The sequence below is a fragment of the Rhinoraja longicauda genome, chromosome 1 (genome assembly GCF_053455715.1).
Source record: "Rhinoraja longicauda isolate Sanriku21f chromosome 1, sRhiLon1.1, whole genome shotgun sequence".
Classification (NCBI taxonomy): Eukaryota; Metazoa; Chordata; class Chondrichthyes; order Rajiformes; family Arhynchobatidae; genus Rhinoraja; species Rhinoraja longicauda.
The window spans coordinates 77,344,584-77,369,192 of NC_135953.1; the positions used below are offsets into that span (position 1 = coordinate 77,344,584).

Below are 24,609 nucleotides of genomic sequence, written 5' to 3' on the forward strand. Positions count from 1 at the left end.
GAAGCCCAGTTTCCTGAAGAATGAGGACATCTCTGATGCCCTAGTGTGAAACACCTCATCCCAGGCGCAGATGCGGCCTAGACGGAGGAATTGGGAGTAGGTGATAGACTTTTTGCAGGAGACAGGGTGGGAAGAAGTGTAGTCCAGATAGGTGTGCGAGTCAGTTGGTTTATAGTAGGTCAGTCACTAGACTGTCTCCTGTGATGGAGATGGTGAGGTCCAGAAACGGTAGGAAGATGTCGGAGATAGTCCAAGTATATTTAAGAGCAGGATGGAAATTGGATGTGAAGTGTATGAAGTCAGTGAGTTCTGCATGGGTACAAGAGGTAGCACCAATGCAGTCGTCGATGTAGCGGAGGTAGAGTTCGGGGATGGGGCCAGTGTACGTCCGGAACAGGGATTGGGAAGAAGTGTAGTCCAGATAGCTGTGCGAGTCAGTGGGTTTATAGTAGATGTCAGTCACTAGTCTGTCTCCTGTGATGGAGATGGTGAGGTCCAGAAACGGGAGGGAGATGTCGGAGATAGTCCAAGTATATTTAAGAGGAAGAAGTATAGTCCAGATAGCTCTCACTCTGCAACAACCTGACAATATGTCTACCTTTTATATATATATGTCAGTTTAAAAGGGAAATGGAGCATATAATAAAGTTGAATCCAACATTAATTTGTTTCCAAATAATAAGGTTAAATGGAGAATAGGTGGCCAGTATTTTTGATAGAATAGAATACAGGAAAAGTTTGGCAACTTTAGTAATAATTGACTGCATTAACAACTTTTGCCTGTTTAGCATTCCTTCAAGGTTCATTATTTTCAAGTCTGTGATACCGACCTTTGTCCTGAGTATAATTTTCTCAGTTAAACAGCCTTATCATGCAATCTGCAAACTGGCATAAAGGAAATTAGCTTCAGTTCATTTATGTGTTCACCTTTGGTAGATTTTATTTTTTGAAAGGAATTTTTACTCCTGCACCTATTGTCTATTGTCTATTGTCTATTGTCTAATGGTACAGGGGATAGAGCACCACAAAAAGGAGGGCGGCACAGTGGAGCAACGGTAGAGTTGCTGCCTTACAGCGCAAGAGGCCCGGGTTCGATCCTGACTACAGGTGCTGTCTGTATGGAGTTTGAACAATTTCCCTATGAATGCTTGGGTTTTCTCCGGGTGCTCCGGTTTCCTCCCACATTCCGAAGACGTATAAGTTTGTAGGTTCATTGGCATCAGATAATTGTAAAATAGTACCTCATGTGTAGCATAATGCCAGGTGATCACTGGTGGAGCAGACTCAGTGGGCCGAAGGACCCGTTTCCATGCTGTATCTCCAGAGTCTAAAGTCCAAAAACAATATGCATGTAAACACACAAAGTAATTAAGCATTGAAAAATTGGTTTCCCTCTTGCAACACATTAGACCAAACGTTCACAAAAAATTCTTCCAAAACAAGTGCATCCTGGCAATACTACAGTAAAGGGGCAGATTGATTCCCCATATCATACCGTTTCAACTCACAGTCACCATTATCACAGCCCTACCTGAGAAACTCTCCAGCTCCTAATTGACCTCTCAACATCCTTGAACAAGACTGACCACTCCATTCTCCAGCACACCTGCTCTTCTGTTGTCCAACCCAGTGGAAAAACAGAATTCCCTCAATCCACTGTGTATGAAGGAACTGCAGATGCTGGATTAAATCAGAGATAGACACAAAACACTGGAGTAACTCAATGGGACAGGCAGCATCTCTGGAGAGAAGGAATGTGTGACGTTTCAGGTCGAGACCCTACCTCAGACCCTTCTTGACCCAAAACGTCACCCATTCCTGAAGAAGGATCTCGACCCGAAACGTCAACCATTCCTTCTCTCCAGAGATGCTGCCTGTCCCGCTGAGTTACTCCAGCATTTTGTGCTTATCTTTCCCTCAATCCATTCTTACCTGTTCATTCGTAGCCAGGGAATCAACTTCAGTGGCTTCTCGTCCTTCCCATGCACTGTTAGTTTTAATGTTGCCTTGAGAATTTGGCTTTAGCTTCATCCTCTTTTTCATTTACCTGCTACCTCTTAGATTTATGATTTGAAATCACACGGTCAGTTTCAACATGTACATTGATGACAACTAGTTTATCCTCACCACCATGTGTCATGACCTTTCCACTTTCTAAAGTTGTCAGACTTCTTATTGGTTGGTTTATTGGTTAGCCTAATTTATAGTGGTAATGTCCCACAGAAATGTCCCAAATATTGGGAAGGCAAAAGTCAGTTTTTGACTAAACAATATGTTTGAAAATGCACCTCTAAATGCCTTTGAATGTGTTTCTATTTAGAAAGCACTACATATTTTTAGGTCCCACCAAGTTCTTAGGATCTATGGTTCCAGATCCTCAAAGGAACATAGCAAATTCGATCCAACTACTGGCTCCCACATAAAGCAATATCCACCTACCACGACTCCATCCTATCCCCCCTGGTCAAATCCCTCCCCACCTATGTCCAAGTCACCTCACATGCACTCCATCTCCTCGATAGCTTCCGGTTTCCAGGCCCCCACTCCCTCATCTTTACCATGGATGTCCAGTCACTCTACACTTCCATCCCGCACAAGGATGGTCTCGAAGCCCTCCGTTTCTTCCTCGACCGTAGAACCAGCCAATCCCCATCTACTAACACCCTCCTCCGCCTAGCAGAGCTGGTTCTTACCCTTAACAACATCTCCTTTGACTCCTCCCACTTCCTCCAAACCAGAGGCGTAGCTATGGGCACTCGCATGGGCCCTAGCTATGCCTGCCTCTTTGTCAGGTACGTCGAACAATTCCTGTTCCGGACGTACACTGGCCCCATCCCCGAACTCTACCTCCGCTACATCGACGACTGCATTGGTGCTACCTCTTGTACCCATGCAGAACTCACTGACTTCATACACTTCACTTCCAATTTCCATCCTGCTCTTAAATATACCTGGACTATCTCCGACATCTCCCTCCCATTTCTGGACCTCACCATCTCCATCACAGGAGACAGACTAGTGACTGACATCTACTATAAACCCACTGACTCGCACACCTATCTGGACTACACTTCTTCCCACCCTGTCTCCTGCAAAAAGTCTATCCCCTACTCCCAATTCCTCCGTCTACGCCGCACCCGCGCCCGGGATGAGGTGTTTCACACTAGGGCATCAGAGATGTCCTCATTCTTCAGGAAACTGGGCTTCCCCTCTCCCAGTATAGATGAGGCTCTCACTAGGGTCTCTTCTACATCCCGCAGCTCCGCTCTTGCTCCCCCTCCCCCCCCTCCCCCCATTCGTAACAAGGACAGAATCCCCCTCATTCTCACCTTCCACCCCACCAGCCAGCTTATCCAACAAATCATCCACCAACATTTCTGTCACCTACAACGGGACCCCACCACTGGCCACATCTTCCCATCCCCTCCCCTTTCTGCGTTCTGCAGAGACCATTCCCTCCGTAACTCCCTGGTCCACTCGTCCCTTCCTACCCAAACCACCCCATGCCCGGGCACTTTCCCCTGCAACCGCAGGAGATGCAACACCTGTCCCTTTACCTCCCGCCTCAACTCTATCCAAGGACCCAAACAGTCTTTCCATGTGAGACAGAAATTCACCTGCACCTCCTCCAAGCTCATCTATTGCATCCGCTGCTCTAGATGTCAACTTCTTTACATTGGCGAAACCAAACGCAGGCTCGGCGATCGTTTTTCTCAACACCTTCGCTCAGTCCGCCTTAACCAACCTGATCTCCCGGTGGCTGAGCACTTCAACTCCCCCTCCCACTCCCAGTCTAACCTTTCTGTCATGGGCCTCCTCCAGTGCCATAGTGAGGCCCACCGGAAATTGGAGGAACAGCACCTCATATTTTGCTTGGGCAGCATGCAGCCCAGCGGTATGCACATTGACTTCTCCAACTTTAGATAGTTCCTCTGTCCCTCTCTTTCCCTCCCCTTTCCAGTTCTCCCTCTATCTTCCTGTCTCCACCTATATCCTTCCTTTGTCCCGCCCCCCTGACATCAGTCTGAAGAAGGGTCTCGACCCGAAACGTCACCCATTCCTTCTCTCCTGAGATGCTGCCTGACCTGCTGAGTTACTCCAGCATTTTGTGAATAAATACCTTCGATTTGTACCAGCATCTGCAGTTGTTTTCTTATACTAGAATATAGAACAGTACAGCACAGGAATTGGCCTTTCAGCCCAGAATGTCCGTGCCAAACATAAAGTAAACAAATCCCTCTGTCTGTATGTGATCCACATTTCTCCATTCCCTGCATATCCACTTTGCCACTTTGAATATTTATGAAAGTCGTAGGATAGTGTTAATGTACGGGGATCACTGGGCGGCACGGACTTGGAGGGCCGAAAAGGCCTGTTTCCGGCTGTAGATATATGATATGATATGATATGATATGATATGATTAAAGGCAACATGGACTCTCATTGAGCATCAAGTTCTCCCAATAATCTGTTCCACTGATCTCGAGTTGAAGTTCCAAAGGGATCACTCAATTCCAAGCTTCCTCCAAATATGGTCAAAAGAGGTGAATTTCAGAGGTGATATAAGAACGACAGCCTTTGATGCAAAACGGCATTTGACCAAATGCGCCATCAAAGTACACTCAGATCAATGGGAATTATGATTGTTGGAGAACAAGCATTTTACACCAGGGTATTATATCAGGGGTTTCTCAGGCAGACTCCCAACAGCTCAGATATCTTCAGATGCATCACTAACAATCTTCCTTCAATTCTGTCAAGAAGTGCTGATAAATGTTGAGTTCTATTTGCAACTCAGCAGATATTTAAACACGGTGCCTATCATATCACAGAAGATTAAAATCAACCTTATTTTATAACCTTTCCAACTACTGTTCTATGATTTGGCCAATTTAGCATGAACATAGTCTCTGTAAAAACTGAATGTTAATATGGCCATACACGATACAAAAATAAATGAGAGTTAAACTTGTGATTGCTGAATCTCATGATCAAATGCTTATGTGTTTGAACTGCATTCCTGTGTGCTATTTATATGCAGGTGTTATTTAAAAAAAAATTAATGTAAAAATAATGATGTATAATACATTATTGTATCAATGGAGGGGACAAACATGACAACAGAATAAATGTGAGTCTTTTTTTTTCTTGAGCAATTATTAATATTCAGCTGCAATCATATTTGAGAGATAACAACTTGTTCTGAAGCTTAGATGATGCCACTTTGAAATGTACTGAAAGGTCTTCATGCCTCTGTATCCAGTGAGAGTAATTGGATAGCACTGGAAAGCTTAGGCTTGTACATGTTGGTCTCAGTTGAAATTAGACCATTTAAACAAAGGTGACCGACTCTGACAAAGCGAATTTCACTTTTGAGCAAGTGTACTGTCAGCATTGGCTCCCAGGTACAATTATCCTTTGATAAGTTGATGCGCGGTGGGGATTTATAAACCCGATCAGGAGGATCTAGGTAATCATTGTGTGTAAGAAAATAAAACATTCAATACGCATTAATATGTGGGTAGTAGTTGGTGAATATCATGATCAAACCCTCAATGTGATTTTACAGAATTACATATAAAAATAATGAGAAGAATTATCTTGCACTTTTAGACGAGAATGCAAAATATATAAACTTCTTGGTTGGAGTCACAATATCATGCAAATCTTGACGTTTACAGCCCTGGATGGAGCCACTCGGCCTATCATGTTCATCCTGGGTGAAAAAGTTAATTTAGATATTGCAGGTCGCAGCTGCCAGTTTGAAGCCTTGAAAGTCAAGGTTCATCAAATTTTGGTTTAAGTAATAGGTAATAAATGTTGGGAATGCGAGCATTTATTTCTAGAGGACTAGAATACCAAAACTGGGATGTAATACTGATGCTCTATTAGGCACTGGTAAGGCCGCATTTGGAATATTGTGAGCAATTTTGGGCACCATATCTGAGGAAGGATGGGCTGATACTGAAGAGGGTCCAGTGGAGGTTTACAAGAATGATCCCAGGAATGAGTAGGTTCATATATGATGAGAATTTGACAGCACTGGGCCTATATTTGCTTGAGTTTAGGAGAATGAGGGGGGACTCATTGAAATGTACAGAATAGTGAAGGGCTTGGATAGAGTGGATGTGGAGAGGATGTTTGCACTAGTGGGAGAGTCTCGGACAAAAGATCATAGCCTCAGAATTAAAAGACGTTCTTTTAGGAAGGAGGAGGAAGAATTTCTTTAGTCAGAGGCTGGTGAATCTGTGGAATTCTTTGCCACAGAAGGCTGTGGAGGCAAAGTCAGTGGATATATTTAAGGCAGAGAGAGATAGATTCTTGATTAGTACAGGTGTCAGAGGTTTGGGGAGAAGGCAGGAGAATGGGGTTAGGAGAGAGAGATAGATCAGCAATGATTGAATGGCAGAGTAGAATTGATGGGCCGAATGGCCTAATTCTACTCCAATCACTTATGATCTTTTGAATTAGTTAATTCGAAACAGTCAAAATGGGTTTGTACATGGCAGGTCATATCTTACAAACTTGATCAAGTTTTTTGAAGAGGTAACAAGGGTGATGAATGAAGGTAGGGTGGTGGATGTTTTCTGCAGGGATTTGATAATGTCCCCCATGATAGGCAGATCCAGAAGATTAAAATGCACAGTATTAACAGTGACTTGGTCGTGTGGATTCAAAATTGCCTTAATGATGGAAGGCAGAGGGGGTTGGGGTGGAAGGACAATATGACGTATTGGAGGTCTGTGATCATTGTAGTTCTGCAGGGATTTATGCTGGAACCTCTTTTGTTTGTGATATATATGAATGACTTGGACGTAAACATAGACAGGTTGGTTAGTAAGTTGACAGATGACACCAAGATTGCCAGGGTCGAGGATTGCGAGGAAGGCTGTCAAAGTAGACTGTGGGATATAGATTCACTATAGAAATGGATGGAGAAATGACAGATGGAGATAGACCCAAAATGCTGCAGTAACTCAGCATTGGTTAGGCTACATTTGAAATGTTGCACGTAGTTCTGATCAAACCATTACAAGAAGAATGTGGAAGCTTTCGAAAGTGTGCAGAGGAGGTCTACCATAATGATGTCTGGACTAGGGGGTATTAACTATAGGCAGAGGTTGGACAGACTTGGATTGTTTTCTTTGGAATGCCAGTTTGCGGGGAGAACTAACGGAAGTATATAACATTATGAGAGAAAAGATAGGGTAGACAGTCAGAAAACTTTTTCTGAGAATGGAAAAATCAAATACTAAGCTTTAAGGTGAGAGGGGCAATCTTTAAACAAAATGTGTTTTTTACACAGAGGGTGGTGAGTGAAACATAGAAACATAGAAACATAGAAACATAGAAAATAGGTGCAGGAGTAGGCCATTCGGCCCTTCGAGCCTGCACCGCCATTCAATATGATCATGGCTGATCATCCAACTCAGTATCCTGTACCTGCCTTCTCTCCATACCCCCTGATCCCTTTAGCCACAAGGGCCACATCTAACTCCCTCTTAAATATAGTCAATGAATTGGCCTCAACTACCATTTGTGGCAGAGAATTCCACAGATTCACCACTCTCTGTGTGAAAAAAAACTTTCTCATCTCGGTCCTAAAAGATTTTCCCCTTATTCTTAAACTGTGACCCCTTGTTCTGGACTTCCCCAACATCGGGAACAATCTTCCTGCATCTAGCCTGTCCAACCCCTTAAGAATTTAAAAAGTTTCTATAAGATCCCCCCTCAATCTTCTAAATTCCAGCGAGTACAAGCCGAGTCTAGCTTTCTTCATATGATAGTCCTGCCATCCCAGGAATCAATCTGGTGAACCTTCTCTGTACTAATCAATCTGGTGAACCATCTCTGTACTAATCAATCTGGTGAACCTTCTCTGTACTAATCAATCTTGTGAACCTTCACTGTGCCTGGAATATACTGCCTGGGTTGATGGTTGAGGCAGATACGATAGTGGCATTTAAGAGACTTTTGGATAGGCATATAAGTATGCAGGGAATGAAGGAATATGGATTATGTGCAGGCAGATAAGAGTCGGTCTTGGCATCATGTTCAGCATAGACATTGTGGGCTGAAGTGCCTGTTTCTGTGCTGTACTCTTCTATGCACTATGTTCTATTGTACCACAGTATTTTGACTATCAACACAGATGAGCTGTGCTTTTTTGTTATGTTTCTTTTGAAGTGTATACGTTTCGGTAAAGTACGTGGTCAGATGATCTTCAATGAATTTATGGAAATCTGATTTGTGTCTCCACCTAACAGATAAAAACAAGAGTCATATTTATTTATTTAGTTTGATACTTCAGCATTACAATTTGTATGAGTTTCATTGTGTATAAACTGGGAAAGGGATACATAATAAAAGCATTTCGTATTGTCTGATCTCTACAAATGCTGTTTTATGAAACAAGCTTCTGATTTTACAAAATATAGTAAAAATCAATTTAAGATTACAGTAATTGTGTTTATCTTGTGTTCTATAAAACATTTCAAGATTATAAAAAGTAGGTTATTTTATGAGTGAATTTCTTTATCTGTAGCTTTCTAATGAAAGGTGTGCCTCGAAACAGTGGATTTAATCACAGCTTGGGTCTGAAGATTCAAAGGTTGAGTAGTTTAAAGATTGACTGCACTTTGTAACTCCACCCTCTTAATACGTCATTTGTTTTATCATGGAACAGTACTTCTGACTGACAGCACAGCTACTTTTAATAACTTGTCATGTGACACTAAACAGTAGCGTTAGTGTAGTAGTAAGTCAGGTGCCTTCAGTTCAATCTCTATGGGGCCAGTACCCACACGTGTGCCTTCTGTGTGTGTGAGTGTGTGTGTGTGTGTGTGTGCCTGTGTGTGTGTGTGTGCCTGTGTGTGTGCCTGTGTGTGTGTGTGTGTGGATTTTTTGAGATTTTAAGCCACGAGCTGAATGGAGCGGGACAGGTGCAGCCAAGACTTTGAGTGGAGAGAAACAGAGGTGAGCAGTAACACGATTCAGTGATCTTTGCAGCAGGAATAAGTAGGAATGATCAGAGAATACTACTTAAAAGTGTACTCACCTAAACCTCAACTGTCCTGAACTTGTTCCACCAGTCATTGATTGAGACAATGCCACAGGCAAGTAGACTGATGCTTTTGTTATATTTCAAGATGAACTGGCTCTGTTGAACTTTTTTTTGTGACCTTAACTTAAAACTTCTCTAAAGTATTTTAAGCAGGATAGAAATTCCAACATCTGTTTATCTGCCTCCTTCATTTGGAATGTTGTCACATGTCATGTGATTTTCAATGCTGTGGAAAGTGACACAAACTTCTTTTATTTTACTTCTCATTTCTGAAACAATTGTGTCAAGGTCCAGTTATAACCTAAAATCCCGCTGTCATTTGGAAATCTGCTGCAAGTGTGCATCAACAATGTGTTTGAGTCAATTAGAAATCTTTGCTCAATGTGTGAACAATGTGTTTTATTTTAAAATGTAAATATTGTTACGGTGCTGTAATGTTCCCAATTCAATTATTTTGAGGTTCCACAGCTTACCTCCCAAATAACCCCCTTCCAAGCATAAGATTCACACAATCTACACTAGGAACGTGACTGCTTCAGACTGTTTGTATGAAAATGCTGCTGCTGGCAGTGTAAAAATAGGCACTAATATATCAAATCTGTATCACCTGCATGGGAACAATTCATGAAAAAAAAGCAGGCAGGTTCACAGCTGCTCTCTAGTGTATGCCTGTCCTACGTTTTTAGCTCTGCGAGAGGGTTTTAGGTGTTCACGTTCCACTACAGAAATATTAATTTGGGAGTAAGGTTGCAGCTAACCACGAGACACATTTTTAGAATTAATATTATGTTCTCTGAAGCAGATGTATAATCATTCATGTGCCTTTGTTGTTGCATTCCAATACTTTTAAGTCCTTTTATATTTTTGCATGAGCACAAAGTGCATTTGTGTTATCGCATGCTTCTTATATTTATGCTCCACAACCACACACACTATGTAAATTTTTCACCACTGACATCTTGATGCCCCTGAGGTTCTATTTGTTTATAAGCAGCTGAGTGGTTTGTTCAAAGAATGGATTTTGGCCATGGTTTTTCTTCAGTCCATTTGCAAACTCTGCTGTCATGTGTTAGATTTGTGAGTGAACAAGGGGAAGAATGCAGCATTTAATGTGATTCATTAAAAGTATATTTTGTAACCTTGCCGATAATCTATTAAAGCCTTTCTTTTTGAAGGACAGCAGATTTTGGGAAAATATCAATTTTATAAGACTGTATCATATGTATATTTGTACCATGTGTATAATTTGAATTTTATAATGGAGGTACAGTATAAACTGGCATTGTAGAAAATTATTGTTCTATTGCCCTTGAAATTCATTAGGTGCAAAGGTGAATGTGTTGTGCAACAGACAATCTTGTTCAATCTCTGATCTCTGTTATAAAATCTGGAATTTTAGTTAGAAAAGGATCAGACCTGTGGAATTATCACATAATCGTAAATGTAGCAGCCAAACTATGACCCTGGATTTCCTGATTTATGTTGTGTAGGAGCATCTTGAGCACGTGATTTCTGTGGAACTCCCCTTGTTGTGATAATATTAAAGTGGTGTTTCAGTGACATTACTTATGAATGGGGAGTAGTGAATTGTGATCAGCACTCTGGGTTTTTGATGTCACTGAATTGAGTTCTGCAGTCCTTTCCTGAAGCTGCCATCATTCAGTGGCTTTAACCATCAAATACCATGTCAAACTGGAAACTGAACAATACTCAGGAAACAAAGAGGAGTGCATCTTTGTGCCATGCTTGATCATTAAATAATTGTGTAAAGACAAATACTGAGAAACATAGGCCAAGCCAAGTTGGCTGTGGATGGCAGTTCAGCACGAAGTCCGGATCGGGCAGGAAATGGGCCAGTTAGCTTGTTTTGCCACTGCACTGCACATTCACTCCAAAAGCGGGACACAACCTTGCAGGGATTCCCCTGTATTAAACTAGGGAACCACCACTAGGATCCCATGCCAGGTTAGACTTGGCAAAGCATCTGATGCCTTATTGATTTTAATGGGAATTCGAGGTCTGCAGTTTAGGAGACAAACAGGAACACAATTTTAAACAAATTATATTGCTTTAATTAATGCGTTTAGTTACCTCCAAGTGTTTTTGTGGTTTAACTCATTTGCTTGTGGTATCATTTTTACATAACGGTGCTTCAATTTTAATAGTTATTAATGGGATCTCAGAGACATTTAAAAAGCTGACAGCATTGATGGATGACAAAGCTCCGTGCCCAGCTTGATTTCTGGCAGAGGTTGTCAGAGGTAATTTGGAAATGATGCCTCCACCCCAGGCTGTTTGCTGCCAAGGGATCATATGGACCACACTGTAGGAGTCAAGGGTGCAGCTGACCAGTGAAATGGGCCCTCCACATGCATCCCAGACATGCAGAGACGACAAGTGATGACTCTGGGCAGTAGATCCAGTTCAGCACAATTGGGTCCAAGGTTATTTACTGTTAAAGCATTTAGGACCAAGCTATGTTCACTTCAAAAGTCTGTGCTGTTAGATTATGTGAAGCAAAGCCTCCATTTTAAGAAAATATTTTATAATATAACACAACACAATACTGTTCATCATGCGATGTGAGAGACGTTTAAACATTTAAGAATCAGTAGCTTAGTACTACTGTGTAGATATGGCAATAAGATATGCATGAATAGCTGGACAGCTGCTTTCTCCCAATTTCCTGAAGTTAATTTCCTAATCTCAGTGAGCATTTAAAACCTAATTTATATTGTCAATTCACCAAACTGGCAAAACTAAGCACATGATGGAAGTATTTTGCCATTTAGATGTCGGGAAAGCAACTCTTTGATAAGTTTCTGGATAATAGAAGTGCAATCCTAGTCCCAAACTTGTTGGCCTCTTTATGGTAGCATATACCGATAAGAAACCACATTAACATAAATTGCTTTTATCAAGTTAGAAGAGATGGCTTGGAAAATAATTCAACCAAAGTGGTTTGGTTAGACATTTTTACCAAACTAGTTTTTTTTTAAATCTCAAAAAAAAATTACAGCACGAACAATGATGGTATTGTTACTAATGAAGTTTACAACAGCTGGGTGATCTGCACATAATTTGGTCTTTGGTGGAAGCATCAGGTCCATCATTCCTTCTGTTGCAATCTATCTTTTTGCTTCTTCTTTTATTCTCCCTATTATCAATGTACCCTTGAACACTACATGGAGAGCATTTAAAAATAACTTCTCTTTGAAGCTTGGTTTTCAAATACAAAGGCAATTACCTGAAAAATAAAACAGGAACAAAATCTAAAGGGTAGTAACACCCATTGTTCTTGGACTTTTCTTAACAGTAATCTCCTGGGCACTCTGAGCCTGAACCGTGTTTGGCAAGGTGCTGAAAATTCTTAGTGGTTACTGCTATAGTGAATGACTTTATGTAATGTTTCTCAGTAAAGTCAAGTATCTTAAAGTGTGTTCTGTTTTCTTCACAGTGTGCTGCCTTAGTTGGCGAAGACCAGCCTCTGTGTTCAGATCTCCCTGAACTTGACCTTTCTGAGCTTGATGTGAATGACTTGGACACAGAAAATTTTCTAGGTGGACTCAAGTGGTACAGTGACCAATCGGAAATAATTTCCAATGAGTATGGCTCTGACTCGTCTGATCTCTTTGAGGTAAGACATTCAAATGGCACACATCAAGAATCAAAGTTTTTGTTGCATCAATTTAACTGCAATCTGCTGAGTGCACATGACACCTGAAGTGAGATAATGCTCAAAAAGATCGCAAAAGTAGATGTTTAAATGTTTTTTTTAAATCAAAGATTTCCAACATCTGCACTAAATACCATGCACTGAAATATTCAGCTCAAAACAATGTTCTATTTTATTTTAATTTGGCATGTGTTGTTGAAAAAGGATTAAGGATATGTAGGTTTGAAAGCAATGTTTTTTTAAATTCACGAATGAGCCGATTTTATAATCCATGAAGTATGTGTGGTTGTGATTAATGACTCAAGTGGATTATAAATTATGTTTCAATGCCACTTACTGTATATTTTGGTTCTAAAATATATTAACTAATTAAAATTAAATTAAAACATGATAGGCAACACAGTGACTCAGGTTCAATCCTGATTTCTGTTGACGTTCGTGTGGAGTTTGCATGTTTTCCTTGTAACCGTGTGGGTTTCCTCTGCTACTCTAATTTCCCGTATAATCCATAGATATGCAGGTTAAAAGTTTAATTGGCCATTGTAAATTGTCGCAATTGTGTAGGAGAGTGTATGAATTTGAGGGGGATTGATGAGAATGTGGGGATAATAATCTGGCATTATGATGAATTGGTGCTCCATGTTTGGCATTGTGTTTGTGAGCTAAAGGACTTCATTCCATTCTGTATTAGTCCTTAACTATGACTCTCTCTGGATGAATGTGGCAAATGACGATCTTACATTTAAAAAATAATCAGAATGTATTATGCTTACTGTGATGCATTGAAGCTTTTTTCCAGCCTAGTCTTGCTAGTGAATTTTTCTATAACAAATATATTTAAAAATTGGGTCAGTGGGGAAAAATGTGATTCCCAGCAGTTCCCAGTGGAAAAGCCAATGTGCACTCAGTGATGTCTAGAACCTGGGTAGAACCTACTCATGCATGATCAAGATAAGAAGTCTGGTTTTACTGACAAATTCAGAAGGATCTCATGTTGGACTTCCAACCAGTCTGACTGCAATGCCCAATCTCATCCCCAGACATACAGTGAGGAATCATCGCTTGGATTTAGCCCAGGTCAGGTCAGGTCAGGTCAGACCTGGTGCAGAATCCAAGACCCCAATAATTTAAAAGGGAATTATGGGGTGGAGATTTGGGATGATAAGGGTAAGGGTGCTTCTTAAAAATTAATTTCATTTTAGTTTGACGTTTTGAATTATTTATCAGAGTTTTAATGTTTTAATTGACATCTTTTGTATGCTTATTTGAATTTTAAAGTTATTTATTTTCAAATGTAAATAATCCACTCAGAGCATAAGATATTGTATATGTAAGGTATTATAAGATAAGGGTGGCATAGTGGCACAGCGGTAGAGTTGCTGCCTTACCGCACAAGAGATCTGGGTTCAACCCTGACTATGAGTGCTGTCTGAATGAAGCTTGTATTGTCTCCCTGTGATCGCATGGGTTTTCTTCTGATGCTCTGGTTTCCCTCCACATTTCAAACACATGCAGGTTTGTAACACAATTGGCTTCTGCAAATTATCCCTAGTGTGTAGGATCGAATTAGTGTATGGGTGATCACTGGTCGGCATGGACTCAGTGGGCCAAAGGGCTTGTTACCATGCTGTATCTCTAAACTAAACTAATCTATATATATTGTATTGCTTGTATACTGTCATCCTTAAAGGACCAGCTCCAGACTACTTACCAAAAAAGCTTCTGAAAAGTTACAACAATTTTTGCAGTTTCGCATTGAGCACTAACACTTGCTCTGAACCATTGTGACAATTGGTTCCTATTTGGTTGGATAGTCCTAACCTTTCAGAAACTAGACACCATCCTGGGCTGAATGATCTTTGGTCAAGATTTGTCCTCGAGTCTGAGGACAGTGACAAGCTGCTCATGCTCACTACAGAAGAAAATACAGAATCATCTTCTGCACTTCCTCCATTCCCAGATTTGTGATGAGTAGGCCATTCCCTGATATAATTCCATCACAGGGATGAGGTCCTAGCAGCATTGCAGACATGCTGAGAAATGACATTGACAGCCAGCTGACCTGGCCGTGACTAAACAAGACTTGATTGTTTGAGGCACAAATTGTGGCATGAGTGCAGATGTCACAAAGTTCGGCGGAATAATGAATTTGGTTTCAAGGTGGAGCATTGTAACTTTGTTTTTAGTTTAGACATACAACGCGGAAACAGGCCATTTGTCCCACCGAGTCCGTACCGACCAGCAATCCCCACACATTAACAATATCCCACACTAGGGACAATTTTTACATTTATACCACGCCAAATAACCTACAAACCTGTACGTCTTTGGAGTGTGGAAGGAAACCGAAGTTCTCAGAGAAAACCAACGCAAGTCACGGGGAGAACGTACAAACTCTGTTCAGAAAAGCACCCATAGCCAGGATCGAACCTGGGTCTCTGGTGCTGAAAGGCCACAACTCTACCACTGTGCCACCGTACTGCCCTGTGAGGAAGTTGGTATTAATTTCAAGGAAGTACTTCAAGAGGGAGGATAATAACTGTCAAAAGGATTGTACCTATTTTTCAATTGTATTCTCTAATTTATATTGCCTCCTAAAGTATAAATTTCACATTTCCGAATTGTTTCATCTGATACCTATCCACCCATTACATCAGTTTGTCAACCATGCCAACGCTTCAAGGTTGCAATGTATACGAGCAAAGTTTTCATTCTGGTCACTCCTTATTCAATAGATGTCATCACATAAAAATTCACTTTACGGCAGGAATGTTAAGTGCAAAAGGTTCCAGACAAATAAGATTGTCCTGCTCAGTTTGATAAACCAATTTATCAGTGGATGTTCTTTCAATTCCTGTCCTAGGCTACATATTAAACTGTGGCTGCAGTTGAGTAGCTCTGAGTATCCCAGATTGTGCACTTGAACCCAGATTGTACCCGAGTTGTCACTTCCCCTCAATTCAGTAACCCCTGTTGGATATTATCTGTGCATGTCAAATGTGCACATATATTGCATCTATATTTGTCACACTAGGAAAGGATTAGATTTGTATGTAATACATTCCATGGAAGGATTGTCTTGTGACATTCGGAGTCCAAACTAGACCTTTTTGCCTCGGCTCTGAAAGGCTGCGCACCATTCTTCAAGAGTATCTTCAAGAGGGGCACCAAATCTTGCTCTAGAGTGGCTCACATGGCTTTCCAAGACTTCTGGATATGTATTTTTTAAGTTTACATGTATAGGATGCTCCATTATTAACAAATAATGAATAGGGGCGGCACAGTGGTAGAGCTGCTGCCTTAAGGGCCTGTCCCACATAGGCGATCTTTTTGGCGACTGTCAGCGACTGTCAAAGTCGTAGCAGATCGCCAAACTTTTCTTTTACCCGACGACAATGACCATGACAATGCCGAGTCAAGTCGAGATTACACCGTCTTCTGAAACATCGCGAAAATTCCCACGCTGTCAATGCTTCTCCGACATCCTGGTTTTGGCTGAAATCACTGACAAGTCAGTAAGTGCTTGAGAGTTTTGAACTATAACACCTTGTATGGGTTACTTAAAAACCAAGCTTCACTGTAACAAGGCAAAAACTGGGTTTACTTCCAGTTTACTAATAGCTGTATTAAAAAAAAAAAATTAAGTGGTTAAGTGGATTTTTGTGAAAAGTGTGTGGGCATTCTTTGAAAATGTAAGGGAGATGCATATCTGGTTTCTGGGTTGCATATCTGGGTTTGGAGCCCACTTTAAATGTAATGGCTGAGGCCAAAAACATTGCGAAAATTCCCGCGCTTACCTGACCGTCAAACTGTCGCCTCCAATCTACCTGTCAAATGTCCTGACGGTAAATAAATTGGTTAAACACAAGCATTTTATGGTATTTTTAAATTACTTTACTTATTTTAATATTGTGTGCTTCTAAATGCATCTTAAGAGAACCTATCAAACCTGGGGACAGCTTGCGACAGCAACCGCAATAAGCAACGATGCCTGGCGACAAGCCAGCTGTCGCCGAGAGATTTCAAACCGTTTGATTTTCGGCGACACGCCGAGATCCACTACGATCCTCACGATCATGCCCGCGACACCCCAGCGAACTGTCGGCGACAGCCTAGTCACCGGCAGTTGCCTTAAAATCGCCTAAGTGGGACAGGCCCTTAACAGTGCCAGAGACCTGGGTTCAATCCTGACTATGGGTGCTGTTTGTACGGACCTTGTACGTTCTCCCTGTGACCACATGGGTTTTATCCGGGTGCTCTGATTTCCTTCCACATTTCAAACTCGTGCAGGTTTGTAGGTTAATTAGCTGCTGTAAATTGTCCCTAGTGTGTAGGATAGAACTAGTGTGCGGGTGATCATTTGTCGACTTGATGGGCCGAAGGGCCTGTTTCCATGCTGTTTCACTAAACTAAACTTTAAACTAAAATAAAAGCTGGCACAAAGTTTTTAAGGACTAAACAAGTAACAGGAGAAGATTCAGATGGGCACACAAGCAGTTTCATATATAAAGCATATTATTCTTCTCAGGTAATAAATAATATCAGATTACAGCCTATATTTTCTTAAAGATTTCCAATTAATATAATGCATTCAAAATTAACCATGTATACTGTCAGTCTAGGTGCACTGATGAACATAGATCTGTCTTAGTTATGTCAGTGAGTGAAAAATCTGAATTCCATTGTAAAATGTTATACGATTAAAGAAGGTTATTGCAAGGTTATTTGTCGCTCGGTAACTTTGGGATGTTAGAATTGATTATAAATTGGTTAAAAAAAAATTCTAGTGTAAGTTTGTATGAATGTGATTTATAATCTGTGCAGCTTGAATGATACGATGGAATGGCATAGTAAGCTGATATGTTGCATTATGAGTGATTTATCTGTGGTAAATATCTGGTTTTAACTATTGAAGTTTGCTTCCTGACAACCTAGAAACCTATAAATTCAGTTCATATTATATGTACAGTGCTCTTTGTGGAGGAACATGGAATTAAAGGTGTGAAAAATATATCAACATTTGGTCTCTGCAATATGCAACACTATTGAAATTGGATAAAATAATGCCACATGCATATTCAAAGTCATCATGCCTTATTAAAATTTACTACAGTCTGCCATGACTTTGTTGACCAGCACATCCCATTAACAAGTCAGGAGTCAAAATGTGCAATTTGAAAGCCATGCACAGCATTCTTAAAGCAAAGCGAATAGAAGTGTAAATTTTGCAAGGTAGATGTTTTATTGCTGACAAAAAGATTTATCAATGAAGAAAATCAAAAACAATTTTTCCAAGTAGGCCTTCAGGGGTCTTTTTCCATTCCTTAAAACTGTAAAATTCAAGCTCTCCATATATAAAGCATACTATTTTTCGTAGGTACTGTGAAATACAGCACAATGTCACTGCAATATGAATCATATGGTAGAGTACACTGCAGCATGAGTCATATGGCCGAGTAACAAATTGCAGGAGCTAATCTCTGCTTGAAATAGATTGACAAAGTCTGCCACAAATTATTAAGAAAATCAAATCTGCAAAAGCTTTAAAAGATAACTGTATAATTTAAGCTGTAACACGATAAATTATTTTATAAATTTTGTTCCAAAATTATATAGAAAGCATATCTTTAATTTTTTAGAAATATGTATAATGCCGATTTTTGCTTGGATGCAATACTTTACTAATATTACATGATGTTAATTGTTCACTTTAAATCAATATGTTTAACCGTGCGAACGCCAAGCGTTTGTTCAATTTTCTCTTTACTCAAATTAACAGTAAAACTAAGTTGTTCCTATTCATTATCCATTATTGTCTATTATTCATTTTCTATTATTATCTTACAATCCTGTTGAAAAGACCAAATGTAGAGGCGGCACGGTTGGACAGGTTGTAGAGCTGCTGCCTCACAGTGCTAGAGACCCGGGTCCAATCCTGACCTTGGGTGCTGCCTGTGTGGAGTCTGTAAATCTCTGTGACAATGTGGGTTTCCACCAGGTTTCCAGAACAAGGGGCCACAGTTTAAGAATAAGGGGTAGGCCATTTAGAACGGAGATGAGGAAGAACTTTTTCAGTCAGAGGGTGGTGAAGGTGTGGAATTCTCTGCCTCAGAAGGCAGTGGAGGCCAGTTCGTTGGATGCTTTCAAGAGAGAGCTGGATAGAGCTCTTAAGGATAACGGAGTGAGGGGGTATGGGGAGAAGGCAGGAACGGGGTACTGATTGAGAGTGATCAGCCATGATCGCATTGAATGGCGGTGCTGGCTCGAAGGGCTGAATGGCCTACTCCTGCACCTATTGTCTATTGTCTATTGTGCTCTGCTTTCCTCCTACATCCCAAAGATGTGCAGGTTTATAGGTTAATTGGATCCAATGTGTATGGAATGGAGGAGCAAGTGGAAAAACATAGAACTAGTACAGATAGATGAGGAATGGTCGGCATGAACTCATTGGGCTGAAGGGCCTGTTTCCCTATTTCCGTGCAGTATCTCTAAACTAAACAAAATTATATATCATTGGAAAAAATACAATTTTGAAGCTTCTCAACAACTGAATTGCTTTAAGGTATTGCACTATCATTTGGCTCTATTCTGCTTTGCCTAGGTCAACAGGATGACATTGGGCATGAGCCCGGTGCCCCAGAATAAAATATCATAGTTCCCCTTCCCCAGGACGTTGCATGCAATGGAGTAAGTGACCCAGTAACCAAAACAGTACATTTGCATTACATTTAAATGACAGTTTTGTTCTCATTGTTCATGAAACAGATTGTGCCCCTGTCATGCCCACTGATCACAAAAGTCCTTGAGTAAACCATCAAACGTTGTGTGAACTCACTCCAAAATCACTCAGGCAGGCAACGTGGTTTAGAAAAGCAGGCAATTGAGGCAACCTGTCGTTGGAGATCTCCTGAGAACCGAAATCTTTATCCAGCCCAGGAGAAGTTCCACCAGTGATCCTCATGTCTACCTTCCTAATCATTCCTTGGTTAATGATAACCACAGGTAGAAAAAACTGTGTGAAATGCTAATTAACTTTCAAGAGCAATAAATCCCACTAATAGAAGTAGTGGTAGGTGAGCACTTTGTTTTTCCGGTGGTGCTCCTTGAGGAAAAATTGTCGTCCAAAAACAACTCCATGCTTTCTAAGCCGAGCACTGAAGCAATCTTAGAAGTATTGTGAATGTATGAACAAAACCTAAAAGTTTCATTCAAAAGGCTGTTACATATGTAAGTCCCCAGGCATTGAGTAAGTCCTGGAGTACGTTTTAAATTGAAAAACACCTCACCCAACAAGCAACCAATTAGACTAAGCTAAGACAGTGTGGTGCAAAAATAAAATCACTGCTCACTGCAGGCACGTTGGCTTAATGTATAAGCAATTACACATTAATTTGATTCTCCATTATTGACTTTGCATGTGGAATAAATTAGGCAGCAGGTAGCAGAAAATGGATGGAATTTCTGAACCCCATGAATTGTTATTGGTATTGATTTATTATTGTCATGTGTACTGAGATACAGTGACATCAGGCAAATAAAAATCCTGCTTCACCAAACTTCTATTATAAAATAATGCACCACTATATACAACCAACATTAACATAAAAGGGTATGAACCAGACGTTTTCATATTGCTACCTGAATTCACCTTCACCACAGTATAAAATTGGTACAGTTCCAAAAATAATGCTTTGGTAGGAAGGTGTGTTGGGACATCTTGAGGTCATGAAAAGGGCTAGGATTTGTGTGTATGCAGATATATCAAGCATGCATTCCTTTTGTACAACATGTTTCTTCAGCTAGCCCCAAGACATTTTCCAGATATGTTAAGCAATATAAAATAAATGCCTTCTTGGTAGATGTCGTTGAATCTTAGCTGAACTGATGTAGCGGAGAAAATATGGTGGGATGGTTGTGCTGCCTCATTTCCCTGGACTTTTCTTGCTCCTCACTGTAAGCTTTGGGAGAGTCAATCAAGTCATCTTTCCGTCTCATAAAGTTCAGGTATAAAAGCCAAAACCATCCAAATGTTCCTTATAAGACAAGCCATCTATTCCAGATATCAGTCGAGTGCACCACAAATCTGTTTCCAGTGCATTTCACCCTTAAGTAAATAATCCAATACTCTATGCAGTACCCCCGATGTATCCATGCACATAGATCTCCAGGTGTACAGCAATGCTTTCAATTGGTTGACATTGGTGCTGTGACGTATCCTTTCTGAAGTGCATGGTTGCATTTCAGAAATGCTAAGACCTTGACCAGAAGAATAAGCCTGAACAAGAGAAAGGAAGCTTGAGCGAAAAATAGAAATGGAGAATCATTGAAATGCACAGCATGGAAATAGGCTATTCGGATCATCCATGATCCTTCTGTGTTAATCGCAATGCCCAGCATTAGGTCCACAGCCCTCTATTCCATGACCATTTAAGTACTCATTTAGACACTTCTTATGTGTTGTCATGTGTTGTCGAGCACTCTCTCAGGCAATGCATCCCAGGCTGTAGACGATCCCCCTCATTTACTTCTAAATCTCATCCTCTTTACCCTAAACTGGTGTCCTTGAATGTTGTCTACCTATGACATGGAGGAAGGCTTCCTGTGGTCTACCCTATCCATGCGAGGAATAATTATATATACCTCTATAATTTTCTATTTGTAAATTAGCTCTCCTAATGCAGTATAAAACAGTATTGTTTTCCTATACAACACCATATTATTTTACATGTTTATATATTAAAATTTCTAGCCCATTATCTTCTCTGTTGTTGAAGGTAGAAAACTGGAGGAATGCAAAGAACTAATGCACATACATTGCCAAAGGCATAACAAAAGAAAGCCTCTGAATATTATTATTTGAAATTAGCTCAAATGTTATCAGATCTAGTATTAAAGATTCCAGCAAAAGAAGGTTCAAAGTACCTGACACACAGCAGGCAGCATCTCTGGAGAACATGGATAGGTGAGATTTTGGTTGGGACCCTTCTTTGGACTGGTTGTAATAGGGGGAGAAAGCAGGAAGAGAGGTCTAGCGGCACAAAGTCCCACTAGGGATTAGGATACAGGTGAGGGGGGTTTGATTTGCAAATGGGTGGACAAAGGCCAGAGATGGATAGAAAAGAAAAGACTAGGAGAAGAAGCACAAAATGTGAAGCCCGAGAATGGGATGTAGTTGGAAGGGGAAAGATTGTTGTAGGTTAGTTACCTAAAATTGGAGAATGCAATGTTCATTCCATTGTGTTGTAAGAAACGCAAGCGGAATATGAGGTATTGTTCCTCCAATTAGTGAGTGGCCTCACTCTGGCAGTGCAAGTGGTCCAGGACAAAAACATCAGTATGGAAATGGGAAGGTGCAAAGCATCGTCCTCACTATTTTCTTCTGTCAGGAACCCTTAGGATATAGTATGTTTCAATCAAATCCCCTCTCACTCTCACTAAACTACAGAAAATATAAGCCTGGACAACCTTTCTTCACAAGACAACCTACTGTTTCAGGTATTAGTCCAGTAAATCTACTCCGAACTGCTTCCATCACTTTAACAACTTTAAATAAGAAGCTACATTAGATGTGGCAACATCAATGCCCCATATAAAAACGAGGATTAAATTCCTTACGTTCGTATTCAACTGAGCCACGGAGTGGCTACCTGCTGAATTACAAACACTTGAACATTGCTGTGGTGTTAATTCAACAGTGAAGAAGTATTACAAGATTGCTAGAATGTTTGCCATGATTTTATTTCAATTTGTGGATAATGATTATTTTGTAATTACTCCAAAAGCAGTTTAACTTAAGCTGCCAGAGTATTGCAGCGAGCAGTTTCAGACTAGTACCTGTATGATATTAAAACAGCCAATAGATTTCAAGTAATATTCAATAAAAGGGAAATAAAACACATAACTGCTTGGATGCACGTTTGGTGTAATCCTCTCAAGCTGACTAATCCTTAGTTTTATGTGTGTGTAGTATACACACATTAGGAGAGTCAAAAATTAGTTTTGCTGTTTCAGAATGATAATAAATCAACTGGGCATGTCTAAAATGAGATTGTGCATCAGGCTAGAATGGTAACATGCATAGGCAAAGCCAAAGCGTGAGATTACATCGCTAATTGTGTTGTCACTCCACATGGCATCACAGTGCACACTGACCGGGCTTTGAGGTTTTGTTGTCTCTTTTACATTGATGTACATTTGTGCTGTTATGAAATTTGCAGATACCAGTGGCCTTAGCTTCATGCATATTCCACATAAAAATAGAATTTAGAAGCATAACATGCCTCATTTATGCAGTTGACTTTGACCTCTGCAATGCAGCATAGAACAGCAGTCTCACATGCTAAAGGGTTGCAGAAAGTCTGTAGTAACATCAACAGTAACAGCACAAATCTACGTTTCCAATATCAAATGTAAAATCGTACAATTGCCAATGCAGCACTGAGGACAAAATTGTATACCCTCTGGATTTAGAAATAAGTGGAGGATAACTAAATAAAAATATTTAAAAAGGGGAAGATAGAATGTGAAAGTAAATTAGCAAGTCATATTAAGCTGAGATGAGGGCACAAAGAATCTGGGATGTGGATTAGTTAATTGAGTGGACAAGAAATTGGTATATCGAACAGAACATGATAAATACAGGGTTATCCACATTGGAAGGAAGAATGAAAAATTATTTTTTATTTCAACATTTTATTTCAGCATGATTAATTCCTGGAAAGAATTTAGGCTGATTGAACATTGGGTCCATACTCACTAGAGTTCAGGGAATACGTTGACAGAGGCAATACAGGGAATACGTGTAGGAAGGAACTGCAGATGCTGGTTTAAACTGAAGATAGACACAAATAGCTGGTTTGAGTAGAATAGGATGAATGAACCAAGGAGTTGCGAAGGAAGGGGCCTCTGTGGAAGGAGGAAAGGAGAGGGGTGGGGCTGGGAAGATGCAACTGGTGGAGGGATCACGTTGAAAGTGGCAGAAATATCAGAAAATGATGTGTTGGATGTGAAGATTGGTGGGGTGAAAAGTGAGGATCAGGGAAACTTGGGGGAGTGAGCATAGAAGTGCAGGACACAGAGTAGTTGTGGATGATTGTACTGAATATTTCTCTTCACTTTTTACTGCGAAGGTCATGGAAACTAAGGATTTGAAACAAATGAGTTGTGATGGCTTGGATCATATTCAAATTACCAAAGAGATTTTGGTGGTCTTAATGCATATTAAGGTGGATAAATCTCCAGGGCATCACCAAGGGGATCTTTGAACTTTGTGGAAATCAAGGGAAGAGGCCCTTGCCGAGATATTTGCATCATCTTTAGCCACGGTTGATGATCCAGGACACTGGGAGGTGACTAATGAGAATGGTTGTTTACAGTGGCAAGGAGAAACCAGGGAACCACAGGCCAGTGAGCCTGACATCAGTGGTGGGTAAGTATATTGGTGGGGTTTCTGAGGAACAGGATCAGGTGAGCAGGCTAGGACTTTATTTCCTGGAGCATAGGAGTCTGAGGAGTGATCTAAGGGAGATGTATAAAGTCATGAGGAATATCGATAGGGTGAATGCACACAGTATTTTTCCTATGGAGGTGGAATAAAAACAATAGGGGGCATAGGTGACAGGGAAAAGATTTAAGAGGGACCTGAGGGGTAACTTCATCACACAAAAGGCGAACAATATATGGAGTGAGCTGCCAGAGGAAGTGGTTGAGGCAGGTGCAATAATAATAATTTCTAAAAGGCATTTGGGCAGGTATGTGGTGTTTTTTTTATTAGTATATTAGTCATATGGACATTTTGAAAAAAACATTTTGCATGCTATTTCGACAAATCATGCCCAACATGAGTACATACTAACCACTAATAAGAAGA

General features: G+C 40.5%; 1 protein-coding gene across 1 annotated transcript in view; it reads left to right on the forward strand.

The window, feature by feature from the left end:
• The window catches only part of ppargc1a (peroxisome proliferator-activated receptor gamma, coactivator 1 alpha), a 474,789-nt gene that overhangs the window by 355,540 nt on the left and 94,640 nt on the right, over nucleotides 1-24,609 (forward strand). Inside the window, exon 2 of the mRNA XM_078400596.1 lies at nucleotides 12,522-12,701. Within this exon, the coding sequence (XP_078256722.1) occupies nucleotides 12,522-12,701 (180 nt within the window). The remainder of the gene's footprint in view (nucleotides 1-12,521; nucleotides 12,702-24,609) is intronic.